This window comes from Numenius arquata, chromosome 4, assembly GCF_964106895.1.
Source record: "Numenius arquata chromosome 4, bNumArq3.hap1.1, whole genome shotgun sequence".
Lineage (NCBI taxonomy): Eukaryota > Metazoa > Chordata > Aves > Charadriiformes > Scolopacidae > Numenius > Numenius arquata.
In genome coordinates this window covers 5,363,143-5,378,447 of record NC_133579.1, presented here as the reverse complement: position 1 = coordinate 5,378,447, position 15,305 = coordinate 5,363,143, and the positions used below count along the sequence as shown (strand labels likewise).

General features: G+C 37.9%; 1 protein-coding gene across 1 annotated transcript in view; it reads left to right on the top strand.

The window, feature by feature from the left end:
* The window catches only part of PREX2 (phosphatidylinositol-3,4,5-trisphosphate dependent Rac exchange factor 2), a 190,951-nt gene that overhangs the window by 78,592 nt on the left and 97,054 nt on the right, over window positions 1-15,305 (top strand). Inside the window, exons 9-15 of the mRNA XM_074146851.1 lie at window positions 2,275-2,424; window positions 5,917-6,061; window positions 6,796-6,896; window positions 11,534-11,637; window positions 12,973-13,022; window positions 13,587-13,662; window positions 14,425-14,497. Coding sequence (XP_074002952.1) covers window positions 2,275-2,424; window positions 5,917-6,061; window positions 6,796-6,896; window positions 11,534-11,637; window positions 12,973-13,022; window positions 13,587-13,662; window positions 14,425-14,497 — 699 coding nt within the window. The remainder of the gene's footprint in view (window positions 1-2,274; window positions 2,425-5,916; window positions 6,062-6,795; window positions 6,897-11,533; window positions 11,638-12,972; window positions 13,023-13,586; window positions 13,663-14,424; window positions 14,498-15,305) is intronic.

Here is a 15,305-nt window from a genome sequence, read left to right as displayed (position 1 = left end):
TAGCTACCCATTTTTCCTCCACCTGAACTCATTGCCATCTGTGTACATCAGGCAGTCTTAGTCCCTAGCTAGGTGATTGGGTTTTTCACATAATTCAGTGAGTTCGTAGTGACATGTGATACACGTGATCAACCAGCCAGTGCTCTTGGCTGGAAAGTTGCAGAACTTCAGATGCTAAGGAATCTGCATGTTTAAAATGTCATCTCTTTGTTGAGATATCCAAGTGGCTGGATGTGGCCTTTTTTTCTGAATTAAACTACTAAGTTGACACCAAATTTCTGTCCAGAGTGAAATGGGAGGACCTAAATCCATTTGTGAGCCTGAGCCATCTTTTTGCAATTTTTTTTGGCCACAATTTTAGCGGCTACAGTTCACTGCATTAGAGAGCGTAATATTTCTCTACATAACATGGGTGTTGTGATGATAGATATAGGGTAACAAAGACCACAGGAGAAATACCACCCTGTAGTTCTATATGCTCTAACCTCTAAATAAATAAACAAAAAAGCACAGCTAGTGCCATATTGCAAGTTTTATATACTTAAATATATATATATATGTTATGCAAGTTGTATATATGCAAGTTATATATATATACTTAAATAATACCAAGGGACCTAAACCTACCTTCCTCCAGTAGTGCCCCTGCCTCTGATCTACAAAGGGCTGCAGTCTGTCTGCTGAGAGCTTCTGTCTGAGGCTTCTTTCTTTTCCCTGTCTTTTGACTCTGTTCTTCTGACAGTGCATGAATGAGATGATGGCTAGTTTTCAAGTAACAGTGTTTTTAAAGGGGCAAAGGATATTATGCATAGGTTATGTGAATAAAAATATGATAAATAGGTAAGTGGTATAAATATGATGTTGCAAAACCAACTTATTTCATTTTTTACCCCATCGTAGACTTGCTTGCACTTTCTTCCAGGCTTTGAGAACGAGAAAGTTTTGTTGGTTTAGAAATTAGCTGTCGGTCTCATGATTTTCTAGTAGTTCCTGACATTTCCCAGCCAGTACACAAAGCTTGGCTGCTTTCCATCTAATTAAAATGCAGAGTTATTGAAAGGATGCTAGCATGTCTGCTGAGATTTATGATAAATCTTAGCAAGCATTTCAGCAAGGGTTTCCGTTTCGGAAAAATCCCATCTCATTATACAAAACAGGGCTGAATTATGAAAAAGTATTTACAAAGTAAAATGCTCTGTAGTTATTACAGTAGTTCAGGGCTGGCCCTAGGACTTTCTTGCCTCTTAATGAAAGTTTGTGGTGAGAAAATGTTGACCTTTGATTTTTGTAATATTTTGTGCGGTAGTTGCTAATTCTAGTTTTAATCTGTATTTTATGCACAAACATATATTTGTTATCATGAGGCATTTATGCCTGGCAAATTTTCCCCCAGGAAATGGGTGTAATCCTAGTGAAGGATATTCAAGAGTGTTAGTTTTGGAGAGGAAGTCTGTTTAGCTGATTTTTGAATAAGATTTAACTAGCATTTTAAAATGAAATCTTATGGAAGTAAGGAAAGAGTAATAAATATTAAATAGTCTGATTTTTGTAGCATAGTGGTTTACATGTTAAGAGTCAGAAGTTCAAGATATCTAAGAACATCAGCAATTATTACCTCGCTCTTATAATGTGCGTAGTGAACACAGGGTTGCTAAGAATATATTTCAAGAATTATGTATTTGGGTAATGCTTTTTTTTTTTTTTTTTTTTTAAATCAGAGTAAGTCTTTTGTATTATATTTCAGTTTGTTTAAACAAGTAAGTGTAGAGATATCTTTATTCAGGTAACCAGTAAGGATACATCAAATATATATGATTTACTTACTTGTCAAATGGAAATTGTATTTTTCCCCTGTATACTTAGTCCTTTTTAAAATTTAATAGTAAATCATTCAATCAGCACAGCAACTCTGAGTAATTTAAGGAGGAAAACCACCGTGCTGCTTTTTAAAGGAATTATTTATTACACTTTAATATGAACAAAAGTACTGTTCTCTTAATAGGATTCTGCCTGTTTTAGTGTCAAGTTTATATTTTCTTCCGTATGCTAGGCAATTCTCTGTTACATTTGAAAAAGGACATTATTTACTAAAAGTTAAAAGTAAATCTTATTATGTTATAACGTAGTTCATGAGTGGCACAGATAACTTGAGATTCATTTTTATCCTTCTGTATTTCCCGAGCTTTATGTGTAATGATAAGAGTTCTTAATAATTGTAGCAAATATTACTTTTTTAAGAATTGGGTCTCTCTAAGCCATTTTATCTCTTCCCAGCTGACTATCACAGCAGCGGCCACACTGTGATTAATGGCTGGAAGATCCACAACACGGCAAAGAACAAATGGTTTGTGTGCATGGCAAAAACCCCCGAAGAGAAGCAAGAATGGCTGGAAGCTATTTTGAAAGAGCGAGAGAGAAGAAAAGGTAGGTTAATAAACTTCCTTGTGTTGCTTTGCCAGAAAGCCATACTGTATTTTTATGCTGAGATATAAAACAAAACCAGCTGCTCGGCAAACTTATGGTGTCAGGTTCAGCTGAAGGTTTATGAATACCAGCTTGGAAAAAATAAATCAAACTTGTATTAGGAAGGGCATAATGGCTTGAGTCGTGGATGCTGGTAGTGAACGCTGTTTAGGAAATGGGGAGGTGATTTAATCTATGATTTTACAGCTTATCCTCAACCAGTATAAATTGTCATAATTTCATTGAGGCCTGTGTGCTATTACAGTTTGTGTATGTGAGGTTCTGCCCTAAGTACCTTGTAGGATTTGTATGCATTGATTCCCTTTTGTGACTGGCCATTTGAGTCACTGAAATGAGCAGGTTTTCTGTGTTGGATCTTCATGCAGGTGATCTAACATTCTGTGCCATTTCATGTACTCACAGCCTCATTTTTGATGTATTCTCCTATACCCAAGACATTAAGAAATCACTGCCGGCAAATCACTATCTTTTTGAATAACTGAATTAAGATGGAATTGGATGAAATATAATCCTGATCTCAAATATGACCACGAATAACTTCATGTATTGAAGGTGAACCCAGCACAAAGTAGAACCAGGGAAAGATGACGCATCATCATCTTCTGGAGCTAATTTCATTTGCAAGCTAAAATATCCTAATCAGTAACGATGATACTTGGAGCCTTGGTATTGAAAGAAAATATGACCTTGTAGTTAGATCTGGGATTCTTCTCCTGGTCTGTGTAGATTTTCTGTTGCTTTTTGCAGTAGCCTTTGTTTTGTGCCTCCATTGTAAATGGACACTAACAATACTTTCTTTGGTCTTTTAAAAAAGTTGAATAATGGATATTGGCAGAACATCTGCTGTAGGGCCAGAGTTTCAACTAGGGTGTCTGAGCTCTGGCTAATTAATAGTGCTATCAGGAACTGATAGTAGAAGAGCTAAAAAGATGCCTTAGAGGTCTAAAATCTCAACATTTTAAATTACCAAATGAAAAATCAATGTGGCGGGGATGGTGTCAAATAGAACAAAACCCAGATTTTTTTTTTCTTCTGTATCTGAATGTGGCTAAAAAGATTTTTAACAAATCCCACTTCACTGTTGTTAAGTTTCTTGGCTCCCTTAGACTTTTGATACCTTTAGGTAAGAAATAGAAAGAGTAAGTAGGAGTATTTTATGTTGATGTATTCTTACTATATCACACCACGCTATTGTGCAGCTGGTAGTACAGGGTAGAGGTGAGCTAAGCCTTGCCAGGCTTGTGGTCTGAGGTAGCCCTTTCCCAACGTCAAGCCGTGTCCTAGGATTTTAGCATCCTATGATTTGGGGAATTTATCAACTCCTAGTGGGTTGTGCCACCAAGGAGACAACCATGAGAGAAAGAGAAAGCAGACAGAGCAGGAGAGGATTTGGGATGTGCTTAGACTCAGTTTGCAACACAGGTTCTTCAAAAGTATTTCTTGAATATCTCCGTTAGCTTATTAACTTAAGAATTTATCCATCTTCTCCAGCAGAGTGATTTTTTTTTTTTTTTTTTTTTTTTTTTTCCAAAATATCTGTATAAACACTTCTTACAAAGCGGGATGCATCAACGTAATTGCAGGCAGGTTGCCAGATGACTTGGGAACCAGACAAGTATCTTTTTAGAATTCAAATACTGTATCTAAATGTAGCTACAGACACTCTCTCATTCACTGTGAACATAGAGAGGCTTTAATTGTGTGTTTACTTAGTAAGACATGGAGCCTGTTCATATATGTATATATATATAGGCAATTACAGTGACATCTAAGTGACTGCACATGTAAGAACAGTGTTTTATGTCCTTTGCAAGTCTGAGACCGACTAAATCAAATTGAACACACTTGTCAGATCTCTTGGGCTCATCTGAGTGAGTGACTCTGTCCTCGTCATGCTTTGTATGCCCATGCATTTCTTCGTAGTGGTGCTGTGGACCCCACATCTCACGTAGAAAGGCAGTTTGCAGTGATCTCCAGCCTAGATAAATACAGCGTATGAAGCCTGCTCTTCTCCAGGCTGAACGCCCCCGACTCTCTCAGCCTGTCCTCATAGCAGAGGTGCTCCAGCCCTCTGAGCATCTTTGTGGCCTCCTTTGGACCCATTCCAACAGGTCCATGTCCTTCTTATGTTGGGGTCCCCAGAGCTGGGCAGAGTGCTCCAGGTGGGGTCTCACCAGAGTGAAGCAGAGGAGCAGAATCACCTCTCTCGCCCTCAAAAGCCATGCTGCTTTTGATGCAGCCCAGGATGCGGTTGGCTTTCTGGGCTGCCAGCGCACTTTGCCGGCTCGTGTTGAGCTTCTCATCCACCAACACCCCCAAGTCCTTCTCCTCAGAGCTGCTCTCAATCCATTCTCCGCCCAGCTTGTATTTCTGACTGGGATTGCCATGTCCCAGGTATAGGACCTTGCACTTGGACTGGTTGAACTTCGTGAGGTTTGCTCCAAAAGTAGTGTATTGGTTAAGTTTTCTTTTCCCGGGAATACATCAAGTTTTATCTGTTTTTGTGGCATCATCACTATCTGGCTTATGGATAACGAGAGATGCTTCTGTATCTGTGTTCAGTACCATTGTTAGCTTTTTCTCTTGATAGGTTTTGCCGACTATATTTTCAGAGTAAAAAAAGTGGGAGACTATTACAGATTGAATATGTACAGTTATAGTTTAAAAAATGTTAAAATCCGAACAGAAACTGAGAACATGTACATAAGACTTTCCAGAAATGTGTGTTTTTGTCCAGAATTAATAATTGTTTATTGGGAGAGCACATGGGATACGAAGGTCTGTAGTATTCCTTGGATGCCAAGCTTCTGTAAGTGGCCAGTGGGATGCATATTTCAACAAAAAACTGGTTTTGATCATCTGTTACTCAGAAAACATAATGATTTTTGCAAGAAGAGAAGCAGTTAAAAAATAAAACAGTAAAACTAGTTGTGTATATGCTTTTGTGAAAAGCATAATCACATGATCTTATGTGATACTAACAAAAGTGTAACGCATAAGTAGGTACTATTAATTGGAAATTTGGAAAAGTATCTTTCAAGTGAAAACATTTTTATTATCCCATGGTAAGAGCAAAACCAAGGCCCTTTTCTTTTAAACTTGGGAAGACACGACTGCTCCCTTGCAAATGGTCATATATTGAAGTCTGAAAATCAGTGTTAGTATTTATTACTACAATATCAGTGGTGATGTTGATACAGTAACAGTTTAACTTCACTATGAGAACTTAAAGATACCATTTCATTATGCTTTATGGAGATCAGATGTTTGTGGTTTAACTTGATTGTGAGAAAAATAATGGAAAGCAGTTCCTTTACTTTTTTTTTTTTTTTTTTTTGTATGTAAAATATTGGTATAGCTTCTCCATTCGGGGGAAGATACTGAAATATAACGGCAATATCACTTCATAAAATTTTAATGCATTTTTGGCAGGTTTAAAATTGGGCATGGAACAGGACACTTGGGTGATGATCTCTGAGCAAGGAGAAAGACTGTACAAAATGATGTGCAAACAAGGGAATCTCATCAAAGACCGGAAGAGGAAATTAACGACTTTCCCCAAATGCTTTCTTGGAAGGTATTATGTGCATTTTATAGCATGAATTTTAACCAGCTAAAACCACATTTTAAATCTTTTTTGGGATTCTGCAGAAACCAGGCTTTATTTGTAATGTCTGTTAGGCCTATTTACCTCCAGAATTTAGCCAAAATGTGAATTGCTCTGCCTGAAATTTATGGATGTGTACTCATATTCCAACGTGGCTTTATTAAAGGGACAAGGCTGCACGGGCATGTTGAAAATATGAAAAGGCATCAAATAAAACAGTTTCTTTAAAGAAATAATTCTTGACTTGCTGAATACATTTTATCTCTACCTTGGAAGTAACAGGGGTACTGTTCTGTCGTACTGCGATTATGTTCTGCCTTCACGGCGTGTCTGCCCTGGACAGGTGCAGTAGCTGTGCCTGGGATTGCCTTATGTCTGACCCTCTGGTCAAATGTGGCCGTGCTAGTTTAGGAAATCCCAGAAAACATGGAAAGCCTTCGCCATGTGCAAGGTAAACTCGATGCAGGTAAAACTTCTGAGCAGAAAAGAAAAGATAGCTCAAGGGAAACCATTTGTTTTTATGTCAAAATAATAAAAAGGTTGAAATGAGTGGGTTTTTTAAAGGTGGTATGACATTCTGAAGACCATTAGGCTTAAGAGTTGCTTACTAGGTTAGTAAGAAACACCAGTAACTGAGAGGGAAATGTAGTAGATCTGATGGTATGACATTTAAAGTTTGTATTTTGTATCTGTTTTTATTTCAGTGAATTTGTGTCCTGGCTGTTGGAAATTGGAGAGATACACAAATCTGAAGAAGGTGTTCATCTTGGGCAAGCTTTATTAGAGAATGGCATTATCCATCATGGTAAATATAATTGGCTTTAACATACTTCTTTTCAAGGTAATTGTTGTAATTAGAGCGGACTTAATTTTGTTTGACAAAAAGATGGTCTCGTTAACGCAAGAGAGCGTGTTGAATCTGCATTATATCCTTGTAGGGACCTCGTGGGGCCGTTGTCCTTGCCTAGCAGATTTACTGGGAGAGGCTCCATTGATTTAATCAGATTATGTCTACGCTGTTGGGATCCCAACATTGCAAACAGGGACCTAGAGAAACATTGCTATTCTCTTGCAAGCAAAAATAAATTCTGGCAGAACAAAGAAGGGTAGACTGTTTTTAAGGATTTAAGCCTTCTGTTAAGGCCAGGGATACACGCTCAACTAAGAATTGTAGAAGGGAGTGAGTCACAGCTGGCTGTTGAGAAACGTGCCTGTTCATCTGTTGGGTATTACAAGTGGAAGTGGTGGAATCCAACAGTTTATTTTTTTGAATTTTAAGGCCTTCTTTTCAATAGATTGTATAGTTAATGAAATTCATATTTTTATGCTGAAATTTTCAGTCAGCTATCTGTGTTTAGCTCATTCTGGAGGGAAGTATTATTGAAATGGTTCTGGTTTTGAGCTAATAAGGAGGTTTGATTTCTGGAGATGATTTGCATTGGCAACATTTTTCATTTACTAGAGCCATGTCCTCATCTATCTCTGTCCCTTTTACAAGGTACAGTCCAACAGGACCATAGAAGTGAACTGGAGAAACTTCTGGTTTTGAAGTCATGTTTGGCTCACAGAGTCACTTAAAAAAAAAAGAATAATGAAACAGTTGGGAAGTTAGCTACTGTTCCAGCATAGATCCAGGGTGTAAATTTAGGTGGAATCATTGATGTTACACATTTTAATACTTCTATACTTCACCAAGCGGTGAATTTAATACTTACTTTTTAAGTTCTTTGCCACGAAGTTTTCAGTGTCCTTGACTGGAAAGAGAGCGGGAGTAACAGAGTGCCACTCAGCTGTGTGCGTTTTAAACATACGCAGAGTAGGAGGAGAAACATTAAGGTTATTCATCAGTAGTCATGTAGTCTTTAATTCTTTAATGTCAGTCTACATGATTTTCCTCCACCATCATTCAAGTGTCAGATGCTATTATGTTTACTACACACAGAGAATTGTTTTCAATTGAATGATTCTGTTGCCAAAGATTCATCTCCTGATCTTGTAATTTATATCCCAAATACACTTGTAGACTTTCTCAATACAGAGCTAAATGAATATTGTGCAATTTCATGAGATAAAAGGGTAATTATATTAAAGCATAGAAATGTGAGCCAGACATGCTACTTTGAATAGCGGATCCAGCTGCAGTGCAGTGAATATAGAATTCTTAAAATAAAGTTGAATGAACCATCTGTTTTCACAGAGGGAGCAAGGGAGAAAGAAAGTTTGGCTGTTATTCACATTGCAAATGTTGTGGAGGGCTTTGTTAGACTCTGCATATTCACTGTGCTGGGCTTCATTCTAGCAATGCCAGACCCATGTTGTGATGGGCATTGTTTTCCTTCCTGGTGTGTGACCTCTTGCGAGTAGAAAAGTTATGGTTTTTTGCTTGTTTGTTTAGGTTTTTTCCTCCGGTTTTGCAAAAAGGAAAATTCTGTTGTATGTGTTACTATTTTAAATCCACCTGGTGGCATTCTCTAATATCTGAAACGACTTATACCAGCCTGTGGGCTCAGATACTTTGTCCAGTCACTTGTGGCTCATGATTAGAGGTGGAAGCTTCCTCTCAAGGCAGTAAGGAGCTTTGTAGTTACAAAAAAAATCCGAATATCGGATAGTTTTAAAATTTAAAGTAAATTAAAAATAAATGTAGCTGTGCAGTTTCCTGGAATGATATGCTGATCTGAGTCAAAATTACCGTGCAAAAAAAAGTAAAGACCAGTTTTTAAACCTGGATCGGTTCCCTTTTCTTAGTGTGTGGCATATAAATACCATATGTGTATTTTCTTAGTGTGTGGCATATAGGTACATTGTTGGGAGTGACATACAAAACAACTTGGCATTCCTTATTTTGGTGGCAATGCAGCATTTTAGCAGCTTTAAGCGTTTGAAACTCTGTATAGCTGATTCTAGTTCGGGAGACCTTACAGCAGCCTTCCAGTAACTGAAGGGGCTACAGGAGAGGTGAGGGGGGACTCTTGATCAGGGAGTGGAGTGATAGGACAAGGGGTAACGGTTTTAAACTGAAAGAGAGGAGATTTAGATTAGATACTAGAAAGAAATTCTCTCCTGTGAGGGTGGTGAAGCACTGGAACAGGTTGTCCAGAGAAGCTGTGGATGCCCCATCCCTGGAGGTGTTCAAGGCCAGGTTGGATGGAGCTTTGAGCAACCTGGTCTGGTCTGGTGGCCAGCCTTATATAAACGCAGAATCATACAGTGGTTAGAGTTGGAAGGGACCTTAAAGATCATCCAGTTCCAACCCCCTGCCATGGTCAGGGACACCTCCCACCAGACCAGGTTGCTCAAAGCCCCATCCAGCCTGGACTTGAACACTTCAAGGGATGGGGCAGCTACAGCTTCTCTGGGCAACGTGGCATGGATGTTGTTTTCCTCCACCTTAGCAAGGCTATTGACACAGTTTCCTACAGTAACATGGTCCCCTAACAGAGGAGCATGCAGCCTCCCACGGCAGGGGGATTGCAACTCGATGATCTTTAAGGTCCTTTCCAACCTAAACCGTTCTATGATTCTAGTTAAAAGGAAAGCTGTACAGTAAGGTAAATGTTTTCATCATTTTTTCAAGGTTTCCCTGTTAGTACAGTAACTGACAGATCATCTATCGTTCCTCTTGAATAGAACAAATGAAATCATGTCTATATCATAGAAGACAACCCCCAAAATACGCAAATAGTGATTTACAACTTCCCTCACAGCGTTCCCTGCATATATGTGGTATTTTACCCAATGCTGGAGTCGGGAGCATCCCTGTCTGGTTTCCTTGCTCTCCAGAGCTCAGGATGTGCCCGCTCTGCTCCCTGGGTTCCTGGTGCACTGTGTGTAAGTAGGGGCTGCAAAGACACAGCAGGTGCTTGCGTTCCTCAAGGGGGAGAGCCTGCTCTGTTCATCATGGGCACGCAGGGGTGGAAAGGTGTTTTGTAGTCCTGATTCCCTTCCTGATGGTTTTAATACCTCTTAATGTATGCTGAGCTAGTGTAATATATTTTTTCTCTAGCAGTAGGAAATTATTTTTAATTACAGAACTAGAAGCCATCTTTTTTTTCTCTGAGTTAAATGGTCCCAATCAATTAAAATTCATTTAGATATTTATACCAGGCATTGTATGTGAAAATTTTGTAGTCTGTATTTGATGTATTGAGAAGCAATGATACGTAAAAGAGCTTCGGGGTTATTTTGGATCATCACTTCAGTGTGAACCATCAGTTCAAGGAAATTGGAATAGTGTCCTGGGCTTTACTATCAGTAGGTATATCAAATACAGGCATAGAAGTTATTTTGCATTTGCACATGACACTGGTAAAACCACTTAATATATGAAATCCTGGTTTTATATCCATGCATCAAATTATGTGTGGAGGTATTGAAGAGCTTGAAGGGGCATGAAAAATGATGCAAACAGAAGGTACTGCACTACACAAAGTTTATGGTGCCTAAATAAATTTTTTTAAGAGATTAAGGGATGATGGTTTAATCACTTGGTGTAGGAAGGCATGCATCGAAGAATTACCTAACACTGTCAGATCTCGTACTCTGATTAATGAAGACGTTGCAGTAGCTTCCTTTATCAGTTGATGACATGCAAATTTAGTTACAAAATTAAAGCTTACATCTGCAAGCAAAACAGTAATTAATACCAGACGGTTATCCTAGGATGGTCCTCAGCCATCAAATGAATCAGCATTTTTTCAGAAAGACTTGCTCTAGTACCACTTCCAGGGGAAGTTTTCTGTCATATGTTTTGTATCATATGATACTCTGTTTTGACAAAACGCTTGAAGTTGCGAGGTGGTTGTTGGAATCTTGTAAAACGCTGGAAATCCACGTTAAGATCCTTTTTCATGGGTCTTTGGGGAAACGGATTATCAACACCTTCAGGATGATTGCAAGTCTCTGGCATTGAAGACCTTCAGTTGGCTCTGTAAAGAGGAAGGAGTTCCCCCTCCCTTTCCTCCCTGGTGTGAGACTGGTCAGATGTGTTTTGGAGGGTTCCTGTCTTTCTTGACTCATCTGAGGTTGGCCTCTGCAAGAATTAGAACCGAGAATAATGTGGAACAATAGTATGAACAGTTGCAAAAGAAGGTTTATTTGGCTATTGGGTCAATGAGCTTTGCAAAAAGATAACAGATTTGAGTGCCGAATTTTTCAAGCTGTGTGTCTGTCTTATTCTTTGCTCTTTGACTTCAATTTTTTTGGCCTCTTCTGGACTGCTTAAAAGTAGTGAGAAATATTGTCACCAGTGACATGAAGGAACTTACGGCAGATGATCTAATTGGGCTTCCTGCCCTCCATGTCTGAAATCTACTTGTTGCTGTGTAATGGACTGTTATTAGAAGAAATGGTGGTGACTCTCTTCTCTCTTGTTGATTTCTTCAGAAAGTCACGTAACAATGCATGACTTCTTTTTTTTTTTTTTTTTTTTATTTAATTAAGTTACAGATAAGCACCAATTCAAACCTGAACACATGCTATACAGATTCCGATATGATGATGGAACGTACTATCCCAGAAATGAGATGCAGGATGTGATCTCTAAGGTACAGAATAGAATAGTTGTTATTACTAGGAAGAACACATCAGAAATGGAGGTTCTGCTTGAAATATAATGTAAAATATAATGCTAGGATAAATAACATCCCCATACATTTGCCTGTCTCTATGCGAATCAAATTCAGTTTCCCATTTGTAAGGGAAGATTTTGGCTGCTTGTTACACGTTTTAAACACAAAATTAAAGTTTTTTATTTTTTAGTTATTTTTGTATTTAATGGTTTCATATGGAGGATGCAATACCTGTGTTTCTGGGTGATTCTGAAGCTGGTGTTTCAGTCTACTGTATTTTTCAGTCCATTTTAATATGTATGAAGCTATAGGTAGAAAATTGTTTTTAATTTTCTCTTAAATCTGAGTGTCTTCTATTAGTGCCTTAACAAGGCACTAAATCTGCAGTCACATAGATGTTTAGACGCAGATAGTGCTATCCATCTACGCTACTGAGCGTAACAAAATGATTGAATGAAATTGCCTTTAAAATCATTAATATTCAAACTTCTCATGATTTTGAGGCGGTAGAAAATGACAGCATTTTAGTATTGCATTACCGTGTCATTCACTTTTCTGCTGGCATTTGTTAATGTAAGGTATATCTAGAAAAATCTTCAATACTGAACTACTAGGCACAGCAAAATAGGATGGAATCTAATTTGACGCAGCTTTTAATTGTTATACATGGTTATTCTTGCATGTTATAAACATAATTGTTTTTTGATCGTCTGCTAAGGAATACTAATGTGATTTCTGTTTTCAAATAACATTTTCTGACGGTAGTTTCTTAAACCCCTCCAAAAGTTTTAGTTTTTGTTTTTAATTGAGAGCGTTTCCAATCTTTGAATCGTTCTGCGTATTTTTTGAAGTTTATTGGTTATAATTTCAATTTTTAAGCAAAGTATTGATGCATATAATCAAATGTAGGTTTTTTTCCTTTAATTACTGACTTTTTATGTAGAATAGCAAGCAGTGGTTGGGAAAACCTTAATGCATGGAAACATTGCTTTACCTCTCAGATTTTGTGTACTTTTTCAAGGTATTATACCTTCAAATTTTTTAACGCAACGTTACAGCTAATCCTTTTTGCATCTGTCTCAGTGGAGCTTAGATTGGAAATGTTTTCTTTCTCATAATTTATTAATCGATATTGTTATCTGGAAATACTAAGTTTTGGCACTTGAAAAAATAAAGGAATTTGAACAGAATTTTTTACGATCTAAGTGAAGTGCATTTAGAAGGTATAGGCTTCCCTTACTGCGTCTGTTCCTCTTACCTTCTCTGTGGTGCGAAGATGTGATTAACCGACCCCATCTTTCTCTTTAACAGGGTGTGCGACTGTACTGTCGCCTTCACAGTCTGTTTACCCCAGTAATTAGGTGAGTCCAATTGGGAAATCCTTCGAGAGTCATTCAGAAGAAGAGTATAATGTGAAGGTGCTGTGTCAGAATGTAGGAACCCAACCCATCCTTTCAAGATTGGTCTCTTGGGAGTAATCAAACAAGATTGAAGGGCCATCAAGACAAAAAGCATAACTCAGTCATTAAATGACTGCAAACTCCGTTCAATATGAACTTATTTTACAGACTTCTAGGTCCTGATGGATATGTTTATATGCTGACTGTATATATTAGTACACTCCTTTACTAATGCTCCATTACCTCCTTCGGAGACTCCCAGCGTTAACAACACAACTGCCTTGTCGCTGCCTGGTGACATTATTGCCCAAGCGAGTTATGGTCAGCCTCCTCCTTTCTTTCTACACTGAGAGGTTTGACTTGCTTTTTTACTCCAGAGTCCATTATAAAATGCTCAGTTCATGTTTGCACTAACAGTTTTGTGAAATACAGGGTGTTTTGTTGCCTTTTTTTTTTTTTTCCCTGTTAGGCTCTCTTGAGTTTTTGTTGGATTATTTTTAAATTGCTTCGGTTTGTTTTGAACAGGGACAAAGATTATCACTTGAGAACGTACAAATCTGTGGTCATGGCTAACAAACTCATAGACTGGTTGATTGCACAGGCAAGTATACACCTTTGCATTTGTGTACATTTTGCATTTAAAATCCAATTTGAAAGGTAGTGACGTGTTAAGCAGAATAACGTGTAGGCACTTTGTGTAAGGGTTATTACAACAGCGTGTGTAAGTGTAATCCTCTTAAACAAGTGGAGTAACAGAAATCAGCTGTCAGCAGCCATGCTGTTCATCCCTTTTGTGCTTATCTTCCTTATTTGCCATTGAACTTTAAGTGTTTTAATGAGACTTAGCTTTGTGATTCAGCATGTAACATTGTTCATGGCTTAAAATGAAACGGATAGGCTCTGAAAAACTAAATTACTAACTAGATGGATAAAAGTCAGTACCGATTTGCTTTCATCGGTTCTGTTTTATTTTAAGTGAACTTGGAACAAGAACAGGGTATCCTGTTCACTCAGTCAACATGCACCACTTTTATTTTATAAAAGTTAAAATCTTCGACACTTTTAGATTTGATTATGTGCGATTGATTTTTATGGATAATGCAGTGTAACTAAAATTTTAATATAGTTGTTTGTAACTCTAAAGAGGTAAACCATATAAAGGTCCCTTCCAACCCAAACTATTCTATGATAAACATGCATATACTGTTTTGTATGTATGCTATAAATGTCTATGTAAAGGTGGCAGTGGTAAATATAATCGACAGCTATTGCCAGCCCTGTGAGGTTACACCATTGTGTGTAGAATTCATTTTGCTGCTATATTAAAAATATATTTAAAACCAAAAATGCTATTGTTTAACAGGGGGATTGCCGGACAAGGGAGGAAGCTATGATATTCGGTGTAGCTCTTTGTGATAACGGGTTTATGCACCATGGTAAGTAAATAAATTCTGTACAAGCTACACTTACCTTTTGTTTAACACTATCTACATAGTTGGAAGGAAATGCAGGGACTGGTAAAGATAATATTAGAGAAGGGATATGAAGCTGTTACACTGAATCACTGAAGAAACCTATGCTGCAGTCTTCAAGATAAAAAAGTACCTTTTATATACTCTGAAAATTATTTTCGGTCAATTTTATAGCATGTACTGAGAAATTCATCCTCTAAAGGATCAGGGTGGGGGGCAGTTTTATTAGCTGCTTTGAAAGAAATTTCTTAAGCAGGTAATACGTGTTTGCACAGATGAGATGATAAACGTTTAGGAATTATGTAGGAAAGAAAAGAGACATTTTTGGAGGACTGAATAAAGTATGGAGGAGCAGGACTTAAAAAAAGCGAAGTGGAGGCAATTGGAGAAAGTGGACTGTAGAAAAATGAGAAAATCATAAGGACAGCAGTGAAGAAATAAGGGAGAGGAGAGCAGAGAGATGTGCAGTACCAAAAATGAGGTGAACCAGGTCGCATTTAATACCATCAGAGGGAAGATTTCCGTGAAAGGATTGAAGCAGCAGGTCATTTACTGAAATGAAAAGAGGAAGAAATGATTTTCTCATCAGCTTGTTTGGAGAAAGAGGGAAAGTCACTTCCTTTCTGGCACTGTTCATTCTTTTTTTCTTTGACTTTTAAACATATAAACTGCATCCCTCTGCTGTTCTGATTGCTTTCACATCCCCACCAAACCCGTTTCTAATACCGAACCTGGCATCCTTCACCACCAGGAGAGTGCCAGAACTTGGTAG